The sequence below is a fragment of the Nicotiana sylvestris genome, chromosome 10 (assembly GCF_000393655.2).
Source record: "Nicotiana sylvestris chromosome 10, ASM39365v2, whole genome shotgun sequence".
NCBI classification, from domain to species: Eukaryota; Viridiplantae; Streptophyta; class Magnoliopsida; order Solanales; family Solanaceae; genus Nicotiana; species Nicotiana sylvestris.
This window is the reverse complement of record NC_091066.1, coordinates 171,029,914-171,048,533: the sequence shown is the minus strand read 5'-3', so window position 1 is coordinate 171,048,533 and position 18,620 is coordinate 171,029,914. Positions and strand designations below refer to the sequence as shown.

General features: G+C 34.7%; 1 protein-coding gene across 1 annotated transcript; it reads left to right on the top strand.

The window, feature by feature from the left end:
- Window positions 1-8,729: 8,729 nt before the first annotated feature.
- LOC104225631 (DNA-binding protein reb1-like) lies at window positions 8,730-9,663 on the top strand. The gene is given in 4 exon segments (XM_009777478.2): window positions 8,730-9,050; window positions 9,053-9,281; window positions 9,284-9,523; window positions 9,526-9,663. Coding segments are annotated over 4 exon segments (921 nt in total). The 3' UTR covers window positions 9,657-9,663.
- Window positions 9,664-18,620: the final 8,957 nt, after the last annotated feature.

The window sequence follows — 18,620 nt, the reverse complement described above, 5'->3', positions numbered from 1 at the left end:
AACCGATTCCGAGTTCTAAGTAATTAATACATACATTTGTGAGGGCCCCGCAATCTATACGTTTTACTAGGCAAAGCTCATCTCATTTTATTTTTTAAATGGACAATCCTGAAATGACTACATTTTTTCTATTAAAATTAGTCTTCTAAAATAAAGAAAGAAAATCCTAATTAATTACGAGCTTAAAAAAATAAGAAAAAACGTAACATACTACTTGCCAGATTAAGACAAATATTAATGGAAAGGAATTTTATTAAAAAAAAACAAAAATTCGAAATTGTGAATAAAATACTAAATTCACCAACTAATATTCAAAAGAAATCAATTATAGCTAGATTAAAAGCTCGCGTTGTTATAAATAAATAAAAAATTATTGGAATTAATTATTCACAACCATTTGAAACTAGATTTAACCATAATTACTAAAGCTTATTAGATAGTTTATTAAACTTAAACGTTGATTCATCTTGCTCAAGCTCGCATCTAATGGATTAATGTTTTTAACCTTGCTACGTTGAGTCACACATTAAAAGCATCAAGCCTGCTTATTCTACGAAATTATTGGCCTAATATTTGCAGATCTTAGTTATTAACAAGATTCAAAGATTAAAAAAAAAACTCAAATTGCTTTTATTCCAATATTTGCAAATTCAAATCTAGATTTTTACTAACCCTTCCCCTTCCAAAATTAAATCAGTTTCCCATATTGACTATTTACCAATTTTGATTTGAATGCGATCTCAAACTAAAAAATTAACAAAAAGCTGAATAATACTTATGGTGTTCATACCGACACCCATCCGATAGTTCTGCAATTTAACGCTTCACATTATACATAATTCTACCATTCATATAACATGCAACACATAATGTATATCTAACTAGAAATACAAATATTCTATAATTAGCAGCATAAATCTTCTGGCCATTTCATTTCAGCTTCAATGCATATGTCAAAATGATTCAGAGTAGTGTACCTAGTGTTTGAATACAAGGAAAGGAAAAATAGGATCAGCAAAATAGTATGTAACACAGCAACAACAACAAATCACCAGCAATATCCAACAAACGGAACACCCCGTGACAGATTTGAAAACCGCACAAAATCCAGCAATAACCAGTGAAGTAGTAGCAAATAACCAATTAAACTCGAGAAATAAACCACATGAAAATCCAAAAAGCACCAATAATAATCAACGAGCAATAACAAAGTGAACTTCTTTTTTTTTTAATTGAAGACCAGTTAATGTTTAACCCTTAATTCTCTTTTAATGTTCAAAAAATTCTTTCTTTTAAACTCTCTTCAAATTTGAATCCCTAAAAATCCTTTAATACTTTCAAATTTTTCTCTCTCTATTTTCAGTTCTTCCCCCCTTTTAAATTCTGTCCAAGTCCCCTCTATTTATTACCATCTTTCAGCATTTTTAAAATTAAAACTCACTATCTTCCACTCATCCCCTTTTAATCTCACTACCTAATGTTTTGCCCCCCACTACATTAAACAAATACATTATTCCCTCCATTATATCTTGTCCCACATGCCTACATTAAACAATTATATTATTCCCCCACTACATTATGTCTTATCCCCCACCATGTACTATTTTAATATTATTAAAATATTATTTAATCTTAATGGACAGAGCACTCAAAATAAATAATTGTTCAGATTTTTAATTCCAAAAATACTCATCTGACCTTACTGAAATTACCATTTTAACCCTGCAAATACTGCAATTTACCAATCTACCCTGTCAGCTATAACCAATTCACCTAATCAATTCTAACCAAAATATAGCAGCTATAACCAATTCCTAATCAGATTTTATGAACAAACTCAAACTATATGATAAACAACAAAGAAAACTGGAATTATTTTGACTGAACAATATTTTTTAAAAACAAACCTATTTTCAGATTCAACAACAATAACAAATAAATATATTCAAATCATTGCGCTCAAATTCAAATTAAACTTAAACAAAATAAATAAACAGATTCAAATCACTAAACTCAAATAATCAATTGATCTTCAACTTAAATCCAACAAAATTACAACAAAGATGCATGATTCAAACTAAATCAAAAAATTAAAAACCAAAACATAAACTCACATTAAATCACTGGATTAAAAATGAACTTCAAACAAAAAATGAGTACGAATTAAATCTATATTAAACAACAAAGATGACGGATTCAAACGATTTAAACTAACACTCTTCTATATTAAAACTAAATCCTTTTAAATTAATAAAACCAAACTGAAGAAAATAATTAATTGAACTTCAACTTAAATCTAACAACATTATAATTAAACTAACAATTTCTACATAAAAATAAACAAGAACAAATGAAACAATCCTGAAGAAATAATCAAGAAACGATAAACACGAACAAAAACAAGAATCAAACATCTACTGATTTAAGATCCGAGAATATCAAAACAAACTACGGACAGAAATGAAACTTAAACCCACTAACCGGATCGGAACGACGACGAACTCGAATGAAAACAAATCTGCCCGGAAACAATTATCCCACCAAAATAACTTAACGCTGAAGACGACCACGAACGGATGATCGAAGAAGATGGTCGTTTGATGTCGTTTGAAGACAAAACAGTGGCGTCGAGGAGGCGGTGAAGCAGTCATGTTGGGTAGTCTGTGGTCGTCCATGGCTGGATGTAGCAGAAGGCAGCATTAGCGAGTTGCAGCTCGTCCATGGCTGGACGTAGCAAGAGCAAGCAGAAGCAGCGACGGGCATAGCAGGAGCGGAGCAGCAGCAACGATGGTCAGCAGCAGTGGCGGAGCGCAGGCTGGCTTGGTGGAGCTGGGTTTCGACGAAGGTTTTCCGGCGACGTGACGACGATGAAGAAGGTGAAGCCTAGCAGCTCGCGCAATGGCTGCTGGAGCTTGACGAAGAAGAAAAGGCAACAGCCTTGGCGACACAGTAGGGTCTTTTGGTCGAAGACGAGGGCTGTGTGTGTGTGTGTGTGTGTTGTTGTGTGTGTGTGTGTGTTGTGTGTGTGTGTGTGTGTGTGTGGAGATGGTGAAGGGGAAGGAGATGGAAGGGCAGGGGGGGTTGTCCGTGGCTGCACGATGGAGAGGAGGGTAGCCATTGATGGGGAGCTTGGTGCTTGGAGAGGATGAAGAGAGGGGAGGGGGGCGGGTAGTTTAGGTTTTGTTTTAGGGTTTGTTCAAGAATGAAAATAGAAAGGGTGGGATGAGGTTTTGGGTTATGGACTGGGTCGACCCGGTTTGAAATGGACCGGGTCGTAGGGGAAGGTTGGGTATCCTTGGGCTTGTGGTTTAAAATTGAAGAAGAAGCCCAATCCGATTTTCGTCTATTTTTTGTTCTCTTTTCTTTCACTTATTGATAAAACTAAAATGTATGAAATTAAATTATAAAAACCAAAATTATCTTAAAATACTAATTAACTTCTAATAATAATTATCACCCAAAATTAAACATCAATAAAATCAAATCACACAATTTGGACATTAAATGCTAAAAATGCAAAAGATGCCTATTTTTGTAATTTTTTCATTTTGTAAAACAAACTTAATTACTCCTAATTGTAGAATTACATATTAAATGCAAATGTGACATATTTTTTATATTTTTATTAATTTAACAAATAAACATGCACAGACAAAATATAAATAATTATTCAAAAGTGCCACGAAAATTCAAACATTGCACACAAAGGAAAATTGTTTTTATTTTGAATTTTTGGGAGTAATTCTCATATAGGGCAAAAATCACGTGCTCACACTCTAAATTATGAGAAATTTTATGGAATACTTACCTATAACTTGTAAAGTGTGGATTTCATTTTTATTCTCAGGTTGTAGGCACGATCTCTTGATTTTCTTTCATTCTCAAATTCTCCTACAAGTTAAACAAAGTATATTAAAACATTATAGATATCATATAAATACATAAGTAAAAGAGTTAGATATATAAAGATAAAGAAAAAAAAAACCTTTTAGGCTTTTACTGCTTTTGTTGAAGAATTTGACCTTGACATGAATATAGAGAATAAAAGATGTAAGTATCATTTAGAAATTAGCATTTCTCTCACAAGTCACAAATTACAGAAAAGATAGTCATTCTCATTAAGTCAATCAAAATAAGCATGAACACCAAAAGGCAAAAATAAACTACAAATTTCAATCACCATTCGAGCATTTCCTATATAAAGTTATATTAACATTGAACTATATAAACTAATAAAAAGTAGGAGAGGATAACTATTAAGTTTTAACATTTGAACAATAACATTTGGCATTCTTCCTCATATTTTAAAGATCAATTTCTTACACATCTTCAATCTCTTCTTCAAAGATGACTCCTTCTAGTTGAGGCTCATCTATTGATAAGTCAAGTAGATCATTGGTGGCTTCTTCAACATCAAAACGATCTCCACCTAAAGCAAAATTAAAATAAAAATAATTTAAAAATAAAAAAATTCTAAAGGAAATATAAATTCAAGAAAACACAGATTATAAACATACCCACATCCTAATACTTGCTTGGGCCACTTGTATATTTTTCTTTTTGACGAGAAAGCAAGCGAAGATTGTAGTGCACAAAAACTAGATCTTCGACTCTTGAAGTCTCTAACTTGTTTATTTTGATACTATGGATCAACGAATAGGTGCTCCAATTCCTTTCGCAACAAGAAGAAGAAGCCGGTTGTGAAAGCAATTTGTACGCCAAGCTTTGCAAAAGTAGAGCGTTTATACCATGGTTAGCCCACCAAGATAGAGGCTCCTCATATATTATAGCCTCAACCACATGAGCCTCACTAAAAAGATCACTCCCAATTGCGAATGCTCCAAAATCCAAAGATGCTTGTTTTAGATCATTTGAATCTTTAAAGTATCTTTGAAAGCATTGAACTCTATTTAAGGAAATCTCTCTATTCTCATTTGGAGCAAGCCTCCATTGCCTTCCCCTTTAAGCCATGATTTATGGTAGTATTTTGGTACCAAAGAATGTGCCATACAATGTAAAGGGGTGTTACTCTTATTCCACCTAGCAACAAGAATTTCTTGAATTGTATAAAAAAAGTCCGATTGTCCAACAATAAGATCCTTTCCCTCTTGTTCAAAGATAATTGCTTTTATCTTTTCGATCATTGTATCCCACATATCATAAACAAGATGCAACTTTGGAGCATCAAAATCGGCACTTCTAAGCATAGACACAATTGGTTCGGTAAACTTTAAAAAGTACTCAATCTTATCCCGTCATTCGTCATTCATTACAAGGGATTTAATTTCACGCATTTTAGCTTCAATCACTTTATCTCTCTTATAGTTTCTCCAAATCATCGTCGCATTACCATTCTTTTCAAAGATGCTTTCACTTAGATGAACACGACTAGTCATGACAACATGAGATGCAAATCTCGTTTCAGCAACTTTCAACAAAGATAACTCCGAATGATTTTGAAAAGGAGCATGAGCCATATCATGATTCAACACAAAAATTTTCATGCTACTAACTTCACCAATCAAATCTAAAATCCATTTGCAATTTATAAATTGAGTTGATTTTTCGGAAGGTTGGCACATACTTTTTAGTGCAAGGTTCAAACAATGAACAACACATGGTGTCCAAACTATATGTGGAAAAGTTCGCTCAACCGTAGAACCGGCAAGCTTCATATTACTTGCATTATCGGTGATAACTTGAATAACATTACTTGCGCCGACCTCTTCAATTGATTTAATGAACAAATTAGCTATATATTCTCCATCCTTCATAACACCACTTGAATTGATTGATTTTAAAAATATTGGACCATCACTAGAAGCCGCCATTATGTTTATCATTGGTCACCTCTTAATATCCGACCATCCATCGGAACAAATAGACAACCCTTTTCTCTTTCATGCATCCTTAATAGGTTGCAATTTTCTGTCAATATGAGCTTTATCTTGAGCTAAAAGAGTAGTTCTTAACCTATTGTACGTTGGCGGAATATTATCGGTTATATAAGTTTTTGCCAAAAACTCTGAATACTTTCTAAAATAAGGAGACTTCGCAAAATTAAAAGATAAATCTGAAGCGTAGAACATGCAGGCTGCCATTTTGTCGGCGATGTTTCTATTCTCAATGCCGAACGACTTCTCTAGAGCTCCAACATTTGAACCTTTTCTTTTTTTTAAATGCAATAAATCTGAACCTTCAGGAAGCGATATGTAATCTGATTTTTTCCTCACATCAAGTTATACAGAAGCTTTTTTATTTTCAGCTTCTTCATGTTCTTGCTTCAAAGCTTCACAAACTTCTCTGCTTATGTCTTTACATATTTGAACACCTTGACCGGGGAATCTTAACAAATGGCTATAGAACTTCTTTTGTACTTTTTAGGAGAAATCCAACGGTTGGGATTGGACATCAAATCAGATGCATTTAATGCAAAATATATTACCAATTCCTTTTAATTCTTACCTGAAATATAGTCATATATACCTTAGTAGTCTATCATATATACTACTCCTAATATTTAAATAGGCACTAACAACTAAATAAACATTTGTTAATGTTATTAAATAAACTAACGTTAATAGACTAACACATATAATGTGATTTATAAATAAACATTAGAAAAACGACTAGACTTTATAATGCGTATACTAACATTTGTTAATGTGATATATGTGTGTGTGTAATTATATGCTTCATGTAGTGCCTTATTAACAGATAACTAAATAAATCCAAATTTTAGTCCTAATCAAATAATATGTAATTATACTTCATGCAATTCGTTATATCAAAACTTATACTAATAAAACAAAACAAATTTCTATTACATTTGGATGATAAATGTGATTTGTTTGAGAATAATATGATCGTAGTGCCTTATTAACAAAAAACTAGATAAATCTAAATTTTAGTCCTAATCAAATAGTATGTAATTATACTTCATGCAATTCGTTATATCAAAACTTATACTAACAAAACGAAACAAATTTCTATTATATTTGGATTATTTAACCTTATGCATTGTTTAATTACATATGAGAGTGTTTATATTTTGTTATCGGTCAAATTAGTCAGATAAAGTCAATTGATATTTCCAATCAATCTAACAAATTAGATTTCAAGTATTTGGATAGTTCATAACTTGTACTAATAGGAAGAACAAACAATCTAACAAGAAAGTTTCCTACTCTAGTCAATTAATGTGATTTGTCAGAAAGCTATATAACCTTAACAATTAATAATTAATTATATGTCAAGTATTTCGATAGCTCAATATTAATGGTGGTCCTAATCAAATATACTATAAGAATACAAATAATTCCAATTTACTTTAACTAATAGTATAAATTAAGTGTTCTTAAATGCTCTAATTCTTGTTTTAGTTTCTAAAATTTGCGATTATTCTTCTCTGTCATTTTTCTAAATTATTTTAGTTCATTCTCAAATAATGTGATTTATAATTAGCCTTATAATATGTGTCACAACATAGCATATAATATGGAGAGCAAAAGGGTCAATTTTATATGTACAATTTATAAATTTTCCTGGGCTTAGATAGAAAGAAAAATGATAGATACATTTAAGCTTGTACGGTTTTATGTGATAAATATTATTTTATTCGTAATATTTTATTAATGGTTAATCGGATAAAATTAAGTTGTAGTCCCGAAGAAATATGTGGTTAAACTTTGTGCAATTTATTATATCAAAACTTATACTATTAAAATGAAATAAATGTCTAACACGTTTGATTGGTTAATGTGATTATTTGAGAACTAAATATATCGTAATATCTAACATGCGATTATTCTTCTTTGACATTTTTCTAAATTATTTTAGTTCATTCTCAAATCATGTGATTTGTAATTACCCTTACAATATGTGTCATAACATAGCATATAATGGAGAAGAAAGGGGTTAATTTTATTATGTACAATTTATAAAATTTTCTAGGCTTAGCACGATCATAATTTGTCAAAAAATTAATATGCTAATAATTAATTTAGAAATTATCCCTCTTTTCTATTAGAAAAAATATTTATAAATAATATTATTAGGTTAATTAATATAATTTGTTTATTTAGAGTATATGCTTTTTTATAATATATATGAAGTTTACTCACATAAAAAAATGTGTGCCTTTAAAGCATAAAACAAAAATTGAATTTACAATTAAATAATTGTTTATTATTTTGATTAAAACTCTAATTATTTTGGTACAATTAAAACTCTAATTTTTATAAACTTAAAACTAACATAGTATTTATAATATTTATCTCATAAACTCCTAATTAGTCCCTAGGTCTTCTTCTTCACAGCTTGTTTGGATGGTTGTTACCCATTGTATCGTATCGTATTGTTACTTTAAATACAATGTTTGTTTTGATTGTTGCTTAAATTTTATTGTATCGTATCGTTAAATCCGTCGTTACATAACGACGAAATGTGCCACTTTATGTAACGACCGATTTGGTGTGGTCGCGTCGTTACCTTGTCTTTTTCTCTCAATCTCACCCTTTATTATTATTAAATTATTTTATTTTATCATTTACCCTACATTTTTATATATTAATTTTACCTTATATCATATTTTTTCTTTATAATATTGCAAGTTTATTCTTCGTATTGCTGGTGCATGATATCATGAAACAATGATAAACAACACAATCTATCCAAACATTGTATTTATCAGACGATACAGTACAATATAATACAGTACGATACGATACATGGAAGAACAAAGCAGAACAGATACTGGTAATATCAGAAAGAGGAAAAAGGGTTCTGAAGATCCTACACATGAAAAGAGAGTGAGATTCTCTGGTCATGTTCAGATTTTCCCTTCATCCGGTGATCCAAGTCATGAAACCGAGGAAGAAAATTTACTGCGTGGAAAAGGATTCTCGAAATTAGAAGATGAAATTGTCAAAGAGGCTGTTCATAAGTACATAGATATACATAACTTGGGCGAAGAAGGGCTGCAAAAGATCTTGAAATCTAGATCTAATCCTGAAGTAAAAGGCTGCTGGAAAGAAATAGGGAGCGCGCTATACCGTACAGGCCTTATACTGCGGTTTATTATCGTGCACAGGTCTTGTTCCGAAGGAGTGAGACGCGTAAATGGACTGAAGAAGAGTACGAGATGGTAGTAAAATTCCACAAAGAGCACGGGAACAATTGGAAGGTCTTGGCTGATGAACTTGGAAAACATCGGTTTCATGTTAAGGATACATGGCGAAGGCTAAAACTGGCCAATAAGAAGAAAGGACAATGGAGTCAGGAGCTTTGTTTGATTTAGTAAACACCCATCTGAAACTGAAGCTTTCTGAAGAGAAGAAATCTAAGCATGGGATGTTACGGGATAATATTGCCTGGGGCGCGATAAGTGGCAGATTGTCCACGAGAACTGATGCAACTTGCTGCTTGAAGTGGTATGACCAATTAACATCACCCATGGTGGCCAAAGGTGAATGGGCAGATACTGATGACTATCGCCTAGTTGATGCACTTTTTGAGCTGAACAAGTAGAAGTTCTTCACATTGGTCAACATGGAAACAGGTCATTTGCTGAACAAGTAGAAGTTCTAGCTAAGAGATACCGTCCAGAATTGGTCCAAGTAAGAGAGTCTTGGGATAGTAAACCAGTTATTCCATGATATGGCATCACTCGGCATGGATGTGTCTGTAGAGAGTGTTCTTCAAGTAAACCAATTATTTCAATGAAGGTTTTGAGTTTTGACAATGTGTTGAGATTCTTTATTATCTGTGGTGTATCCTTTTTCTTTTCTCCAATCTCATAGCATATGGTATATATTCACTACTTAATGTGGTCTTGAAATATCAGGGTGCTGTCAAAGCAGCCATATCATCTTCTGTCACAAAACCATTCAGGACATTAGCACCAAATGCTTCAGCTTTACTGCTGTGCTGGGATAAAGACTATAAGTTGTTTGCTACAATAGTTGGCAAAATAGGGAAGTATTCATTTATTACAGCTAATTTGAAGCTCGACTTTGCTTTCTAGTATTTGCACTTTCTGTTAACTGGGTTCCTGCATCCCTCCTGAATCTGACTCAGAGTTGGATTGACCACAAAAAAATATGTAAGGTTGATTTTAGCTTTCTGTAAATGGGGCAACGGTTAATGCAGCTACATTTTGTACATTGTGAACGATATTTCTGAGCATAAGCTGTAAAACAAATTATTGGAAGATGAGAATTAAATAGAGCAACAACAACAACAACAACAACCCAGTATAATCCCACTTAATGGGGTCTGGGGAGGGTAGTGTGTACGCAGACCTTACCCCTACCCTAGGGTAGAGAGACTGTTTCTAAATAGACCCCCCGCATCCTTACCTCCAAGAACTTCCCACCTTGCTCTTGGGGAGACTCGAACTCACAACCTCTCGGTTGGAAGTGGGGATTGCTTACCATCAGAGCAACCCCTCTTGTCAAAGAATTAAATAGAGCATAAGCTGTAAAACAAATTTGCTCTAGCGGTTTCCTTAGCCACATGACGTTTGTTTCTCTTGCAGTTGTGGTTTGTGGGTTTTGTTACATTCACTCTCCGTAAGAGTGGAGGACGGAGAAAGCAACATGGCATTTAGAAGTACATGTGATTTTATACACAACTTTTACGTTTGTGAGGACTTCCTACAACATGGAACAAGTAAAAAACAAGAAGGAGCTTTTGAGAACTGACCTTGCTAATGTTTGGCATTTGTGAAGAAGCCAGAAAAGGAACTTTCAAGTGGTTCTGCACCCATAGATGCTTAATTAGAGATGAATGGTGTTGTTGCTGCGTTTTTGGCTTTCGTTGGCTAGAGAAGTTTCTGTCTGTTTATTCAGTTATCTTCTTATTCCTACCAAATTGTCCTATTTTCTGCTCTAATTTTTCCAGTTCCAAGCAGTTTTGGTCATTTGAGGCGCAGTTGTTATTGTTGCAAGTGGTTTTGGTCATTTGGAGACTTCTTAAACTTGACCACCTGTCTTGCCAGAATGTGCTTTCGAATGGGAAAAAAAAGTTGGGGAATGGATATAAAAAAACCTTTGCTCAGGGAGTTTCACTTAAGTACTTTGTCAAAGTGCTATATTGATGTCTTATTTGTTGAATTTGAAAAAATGTTTGTCCCACGTCGGTGGGAAAACAAAAGTTGGGGGGATTTTTCCCCTATAAAAGAAGGCTTAATGTTTAGGATTTAAACACACCTCTCATTTGCCTTCTCATCTGTTTAAGGCATTTGTATCTTCTCTCTTTAGTATTATTTCACTTGTATTTTTGGAGTGAAATAAAATATTGGTTGTGTCCGAGGAGTAGGCAAAATTAGCCGAACCTCGTAAATTCTGGTGTTCCCTTTATTGTTGCTTTATTGTCTTATTTATTATTTGGTGGCTGTCATAATTTTTGGTATAGTAGTTGTGACTTATTCACACTATATACATTTGGCTTCCGCAACAATTGGTATCAGAGCCAAGGTACTGTCTAAGTATGCTCTGTGGTTGCAGCATAGTCTGATCTTCCACATCAGAAAAGATTTATCTTGGTAACTGAGTCAAGGTTCTGTCTGAGTATGCTCTGTGGTTGCAGCTTAGTCTGATCTTCCACACCAGAAAGGAAATAATCTTGATTTGTGTCGTCAGCTATTAAATAATATTTGTGTCAAAGATGGGAGACAATAAACAAGAAGAATCTACATCAAGTGTCAACAATACGTCATCATTGACATCTTCGCTTATGACAAGAATTGTGTCAAATGCGAAATTTGCGGTCGAAATATTTGACGGGTCCGGACATTTTGGGATGTGGCAAGGCGAGGTTCTAGATGTCCTTTTTCAACAAGGGCTAGATCTGGCCATTGAAGAAAAGAAACCAGATGTTATTGGAGAAGAAGATTGGAGAATTATCAACCGTGTTGCTTGCGGTACTATTCGATCCTACCTTGCTAGAGAGCAGAAATATCCATACACAAAGGAAACTTCTGCAAGTAAATTATGGAAAGCACTGGAGGATAAATTTTTGAAGAAAAACAGTCAAAATAAATTGTACATGAAGAAGAGACTGTTTCACTTCACCTATGTTCCTGGTACCACGATGAATGAACATATCACCAGTTTCAATAAGTTGGTCACAGATTTGCAAAATATGGATACAACTTATGATGATGGTGACTTGGCCTTAATGTTGTTGGCGTCACTTCCTGATGAGTACGAGCACCTTGAAACTACTCTACTCCATGGAAATGACGAAATTTCTCTCAGAGAAGTTTGTTCGGCTTTGTACAGCTATGAACAAAGAAAGCGAGAAAAACAGAAGGGCGGAGAAGGAGAAGCACTGTTTGTGAGGGGTCGTCCTCAAAATCAAACGAGGACAAAGAAGGGAAGATCCAAGTCAAGATCCAGACCCAGCAAAGATGAATGTGCCTTTTGTCGAGAAAAAGGGCACTGGAAGAAAGACTGTCCGAAGTTGAAGAATAAGGCCAAACATAACAATGGAAAGGCTATTATGGATTCAAATGTAGCTGATTGTGATGATTCAGACTTCTCATTAGTTACAACAGAGTCATCAACATCATCAGACATATGGTTGATGGACTCGGCTTGTAGCTATCATATGTGTCCCAACAGGGACTGGTTCGTGGAATTTCAAGAAGGAGAATATGGAGTCGTCCACACAGCGGATAACAGCCCTCTTACCTCATATGGCATTGGTTCAATACGATTAAGGAACCATGATGGAATGATCAGAACATTAACAGATGTTCGATATGTACCGGATTTGAAGAAGAATCTCATCTCTGTGGGAGCCCTGGAATCAAAAGGGTTTAAAATCATTGCAGAAAATGGAGTGATGAGAGTATGTTCCGGTGCACTAGTGGTAATGAAGGCTAATCGGAAGAATAATAATATGTACCGCTATTGTGGCAGTACAGTTATTGGGACAGCGACAGTGACATCCAGTGACGACAAAGAGGCAGAAGCAACCAAGCTATGGCACATGCGCTTGGGACATGCTGGAGGAAAATCCTTGAAAACTCTATCAGATCAAGGATTGTTAAAAGGAGTCAAGGCTTGCAACTTGGAGTTTTGTGAGCATTGTGTTAAAGGGAAACAGACAAGGGTTAAATTTGGTACATCGATCCATAATACTAAAGGCATTTTGGATTATGTACACTCTGATGTTTGGGGTCCTTCCAAAACACCTTCATTGGGTGGGAAGCACTATTTTGTAACCTTTGTTGATGATTTTTCCCGAAGAGTATGGGTGTATACAATGAAGAGCAAAGATGAAGTGTTGGGAATTTTTCTCAAATGGAAGACGATGGTGGAGAATCAGACAGGCAGGAGGATCAAGTGTATTCGCACAGACAATGGAGGTGAATACAAAAATGATCATTTCAATAAGGTCTGTGAAAATGATGGCATCGTCCGACACTTCACTGTTAGACATACACCACAACAGAATGGAGTGGCAGAACGTATGAACCGGACCTTGCTGGAGAAGGTACGGTGTATGTTGTCCAATGCTGGCTTGGGCAAAGAATTTTGGGCTGAGGCAATTACATATGCATGTCACCTCATTAATCGTCTACCATCTGCTGCTATTGATGGCAAGACACCATTTGAAAAATGGTACGGAAAACCTGCTGTAGATTATAACTCTTTGCACGTGTTTGGCTCAACTGCATATTATCATGTGACGGAGTCAAAATTGGATCCAAGGGCAAAGAAGGCTATTTTTATGGGAATTACTTCTGGAGTCAAAGGATATCGCTTATGGTGTCCTATGACAAAGAAAGTAATATTCAGCAGGGATGTTACCTTTGATGAATCTGCTATGGTAAATAAGGTAACAGAAGATACCAAACAAAATAAAGGTGCTTCTAAGCAGGTGGAGTTTGAGGGAAAATTTATTTTTCCTACACAAGAAGCAGAGGAGGAAACAAATGAAGATTATCCTCTAGAAGGAGAGCCAGTAGAGGAGATTCCAACTCAGGAACCTCAACAACAACTTGAATCAATAGCAACCAGCAGGACAAAAAGAACAATAACGAAACCTGTTCGTCTCATAGAGACGGTTGCTTGTGCAACCTCAATTGTAGCTGATGATGTTCCTACTACTTATAAAGACGTTGTCCAAAGTTCAGAAGAAGATAAGTGGAGGATTGCCATGAATGATGAAATACAGTCCCTTCATCAGAATCATACATGGAGATTGGCCAATCTCCCGAAGGGAAAGAAAGCAATTGGGTGCAAATGGGTATTTGCAAAGAAGGAAGGATTTCCTAACCAAGTAGATGTTCGCTACAAAGCAAGATTGGTGGCCAAAGGATATGCTCAAAAGGAGGGAATTGATTACAATGAAGTGTTTTCTCCAGTTGTAAAACATTCCTCCATTAGAATTATGTTGGCTTTGGTAGCACAATTGGATTTGGAACTAGTTCAGATGGATGTAAAAACTGCGTTTTTACATGGAAACTTGGAGGAGGAAATCTACATGACTCAGCCAGAAGGATTCAAAGTTGCTGGAAAAGAAAATATGGTGTGCAAACTTGAAAAATCGTTGTACGGATTGAAACAATCTTCTAGACAATGGTACAAGCGATTTGACGAGTTTATGTTGCGGCAAGGGTACAAGAGAAGCAAATACGATCATTGTGTGTATTTGCACAAGCTTAAAGATGGTTCCTTTGTATATCTTCTCCTATATGTTGATGATATGTTGATAGCTTCCAAGAATTTGGAAGAAATTGATAAGTTGAAGATTCAACTGAAGAAGGAGTTCGAGATGAAGGATTTGGGTGAGGCAAAGAAAATTCTTGGCATGGAGATAATTAGAGATAGACGTTCAAAGAAACTCTGTTTATCTCAAAAGGAATATTTGAAGAGAGTACTTCAACGTTTTGGCATAGATGACAAGACTAAGCCAGTTAGTACTCCACTTGCTTCCCATTTTAAGCTAAGTACTACTATGTCGCCAATGGATGAAGCTGAACGAGAGTATATGTCAAAGGTACCATACGCAAATGTTGTTGGTAGCTTGATGTATGCAATGGTTTGCACAAGGCCTGACATTTCACAAGCTGTTGGAGTTATTAGCAGATATATGCACAATCCAGGGAAGGAGCATTGGCAAGCTGTGAAGTGGATTCTACGGTATATTCATAATACTGTAGATGTCGGGTTAGTTTTTGAGCAGGAAGACAATCAGTCTGTAGTTGGATATTGTGACTCAGATTTTGCGGGTGATCTGGACAAACGAAGATCAACTACTGGTTATGTGTTTACTTTTGCAAAGGCACCAGTTAGTTGGAAGTCTACTTTGCAGTCAACAGTTGCTTTGTCTACAACAGAGGCAGAGTACATGGCTATTACAGAGGCTGTGAAAGAGGCAATTTGGCTTCAAGGATTGCTAAAGGAGCTTGGTGTTGAACAAAAAGGTATCACAATTTTTTGTGATAGTCAAAGTGCTATTCAATTAGCGAAGAACCAAGTTTATCATGCAAGGACGAAGCACATTGATGTTCGGTATCATTTTGTACGAGAAATCATAGAAGAAGGTGGAGTCACAGTGAAGAAAATTCATACTACGGAGAATCCTGCTGATATGCTGACAAAGGTGGTGACTGCGATCAAGTTTCAACATTGTTTGGATTTGATCAACATTGTTGAACACTGAAGATTGAAGATGAAGACACAACCAAATTTGTTATTGAGAGAAAATTGAAGATGTGGAATTTTGCCAAGGTGGAGATTTGTTGAATTTGACAAAATGTTTGTCCCACATCGGTGGGAAAACAAAAGTTGGGGGGATTTTCCCCCTATAAAAGAAGGCTTAATGTTTAGGATTTAAACACACCTCTCATTTGCCTTCTCATCTGTTTAAGGCATTTGTATCTTCTCTCTTTAGTATTATTTCACTTGTATTTTTGGAGTGAAATAAAATATTGGTTGTGTCCGAGGAGTAGGCAAAATTAGCCGAACCTCGTAAATTCTGGTGTTCCCTTTATTGTTGCTTTATTGTCTTATTTATTATTTGGTGGCTGTCATAATTTTTGGTATAGTAGTTGTGACTTATTCACACTATATACATTTGGCTTCCGCAACAATTGGTATCAGAGCCAAGGTACTGTCTAAGTATGCTCTGTGGTTGCAGCATAGTCTGATCTTCCACATCAGAAAAGATTTATCTTGGTAACTGAGTCAAGGTTCTGTCTGAGTATGCTCTGTGGTTGCAGCTTCATGGTTATGTTTGGTTTTCTTTCAGTATGCACATCGGAGATGTGTGCAAAGGTGGTGTAACGAGAAGGGTGATACCATTTGTGAGATATGCCACCAGGTGAGCAACTTTTCTAGGTTCTCTTTATAACTTACAGGCTAACCGTGCATTTGTACCGAAGCAACCTTTTCTCCTTCTTTTCTGTTAGGCCTATTATAATTTCAGCTCATTTCTGTAGTTGAGAATGTGCTTAATTCTTTAGTTGATGTTGGTAATTAGCATCCTTAATATTATGTTCCATATTGCTTTTCTCTTACCATGTATTATGGTGCTGTAATCAGGGGGAACTGAGGAATTGTCAGAAGAGACTTGAATAATCCTCGTTTGATAGCAGTGGTTTCAACTGATCGCGATTTCATCAACTCTGACTATGATGACTATGCTATTTCTACATCAAGAAGCATGATGTGTTGTCGTTCAGTTGCAATAATTGTAATCTCTCTCTCTCTATATATATATATGTCAGCCGAACAAGATAAGCAAACGCAAAATGATGAAAAGAGCACGTGGTTTTCTTATCACTAGCATTCTTGTCTGGCCAAACATTATACAAATAAGTAAATCAATGTGATCCCCTACCACCTTTTGTGTGGGATATAGTATCACTAACCCAATAGGATTTTGGAACATTTTCTTTGTACTCTGCGAATGGGGAGATACCATTTAGACAATTTCCTAATATATGTGCAGCAATTTGATTCTTTGTCTTTTTGTTCTTTTCTGAACAGTTTATGCTGCTTCTAGTTTTGGATCGGTTTTTCCCTAAAGAGAAATCAAACCAAGTAAGTCGGTTTTTCAAATATTAGAACCAAACCAAACCAACTAAGTCAATTTTTCCTCGATTCGGTTTATGTCGGGTTTTCGGTTTTTTCAGTTTTTTCGGTTATTTGTCGGTTTTTTCTTAAATATAAGACATACACTACCAAACACATTCCGGTGACCACATTTTCAACGTAACACTATCAAATCAATTGTCCTTTGAGAAATCTATTATTTACCAAGATATATTGATGATAATTTAATCAAATAGTGATGAATAATTTAAGGACTCAATTAAAAATATATTATTTTTAACACGAAATGGATTCTTACACTTAACAAAAGAAAACTACCAATCAAATTAGAATGTAAAGGTAAAGAACTATACTAAAAGTGCAAACTATTAACATTTACCATAAATTTTCTGAAACTTCGTATAAAAATATACATATATATATAAGTGTAATAATAAATTTGAAATAGTTAATCCTATAGTCGGTTTGGTTCGATTTTTTTCGATTTTTTTTCTAATTAAAACCAAAACCAAACCAAATTTGATCGGTTTTTAAAATTCAAAACCAAAACCAAACCAAAAAGTATTGATTTTTTTGGTCGGTTTGGTTTGGTTTTCGGTTTGGTTCGGTTTTTCGGGTTTTTATGAACATCCCTATGAAAGATCATCAGCTCAAGAAGACGAAAAGAGGCAATATATCAGTACTATCAATAAAAAATCATAGAAAAATAATAGCATGAGCCAGGAAATAGATGGAAAACACAATAACAACGAGTAGATAAAGCCCGAAACTAAAATGAACGAAAGAGTAGTGAGAACTCAAAACTAATCACTAGCAGTCTAAGACTAAATCCTAACAGACTAGCAAAGGCGGAGCTAGAATTTGAAGATTATGGGTTCAAGATTCTAGTTCTTTTAAGTTACTGGGTTTTAACTTAATAATTTTTTGCATATTCAATAAATTTCTTAAGATAATATAAGTTTTGGACTAAAGCTACTAGGTTCGGCTGAACTCGTAGCCGAAGGACCGGCACCGCCCCTGCAGACTAGCCTCACTTTTGTGAGCCGTAGAAATATGCACAACTACTTCCTAACCTACAACCTTAATGCTCGACCTCCACAACTTCCTATCTAGTGCGAATTTCTCTTTACTTATACAATTTCAAAATTATCACACAAAAAAGGTCAAGTGAAACAATTTTTTTTAGGTCAAATAAGATTATTAAGTGATCTATTCTATGTGGGTGCCTTTTATTTCATTTATGAATAGCCACTTTTCTAGACCAAGATCAATAATTTCTCCTAAATCTCCTTAGTTTCCTTTTTTTTTTTAATTTTTAAATCCTATCTTTTGCTTATTTATTTGGTGAGCTGAACGAGTCAAAGTTTTTTATGTTTGAGTTAGTGGAATCAGTGGCGGAGCCACCTTACAGGAAGGGGTGCCAAATGACACCCCTTCGCAGGAAAAATACACTGTATAGGTAAGTAAAAAAATATTTATATGTATATATATTATGTTTTGACTCCCCTTAATTTTATGATATATTTACCTTTGTATATTATATTATGC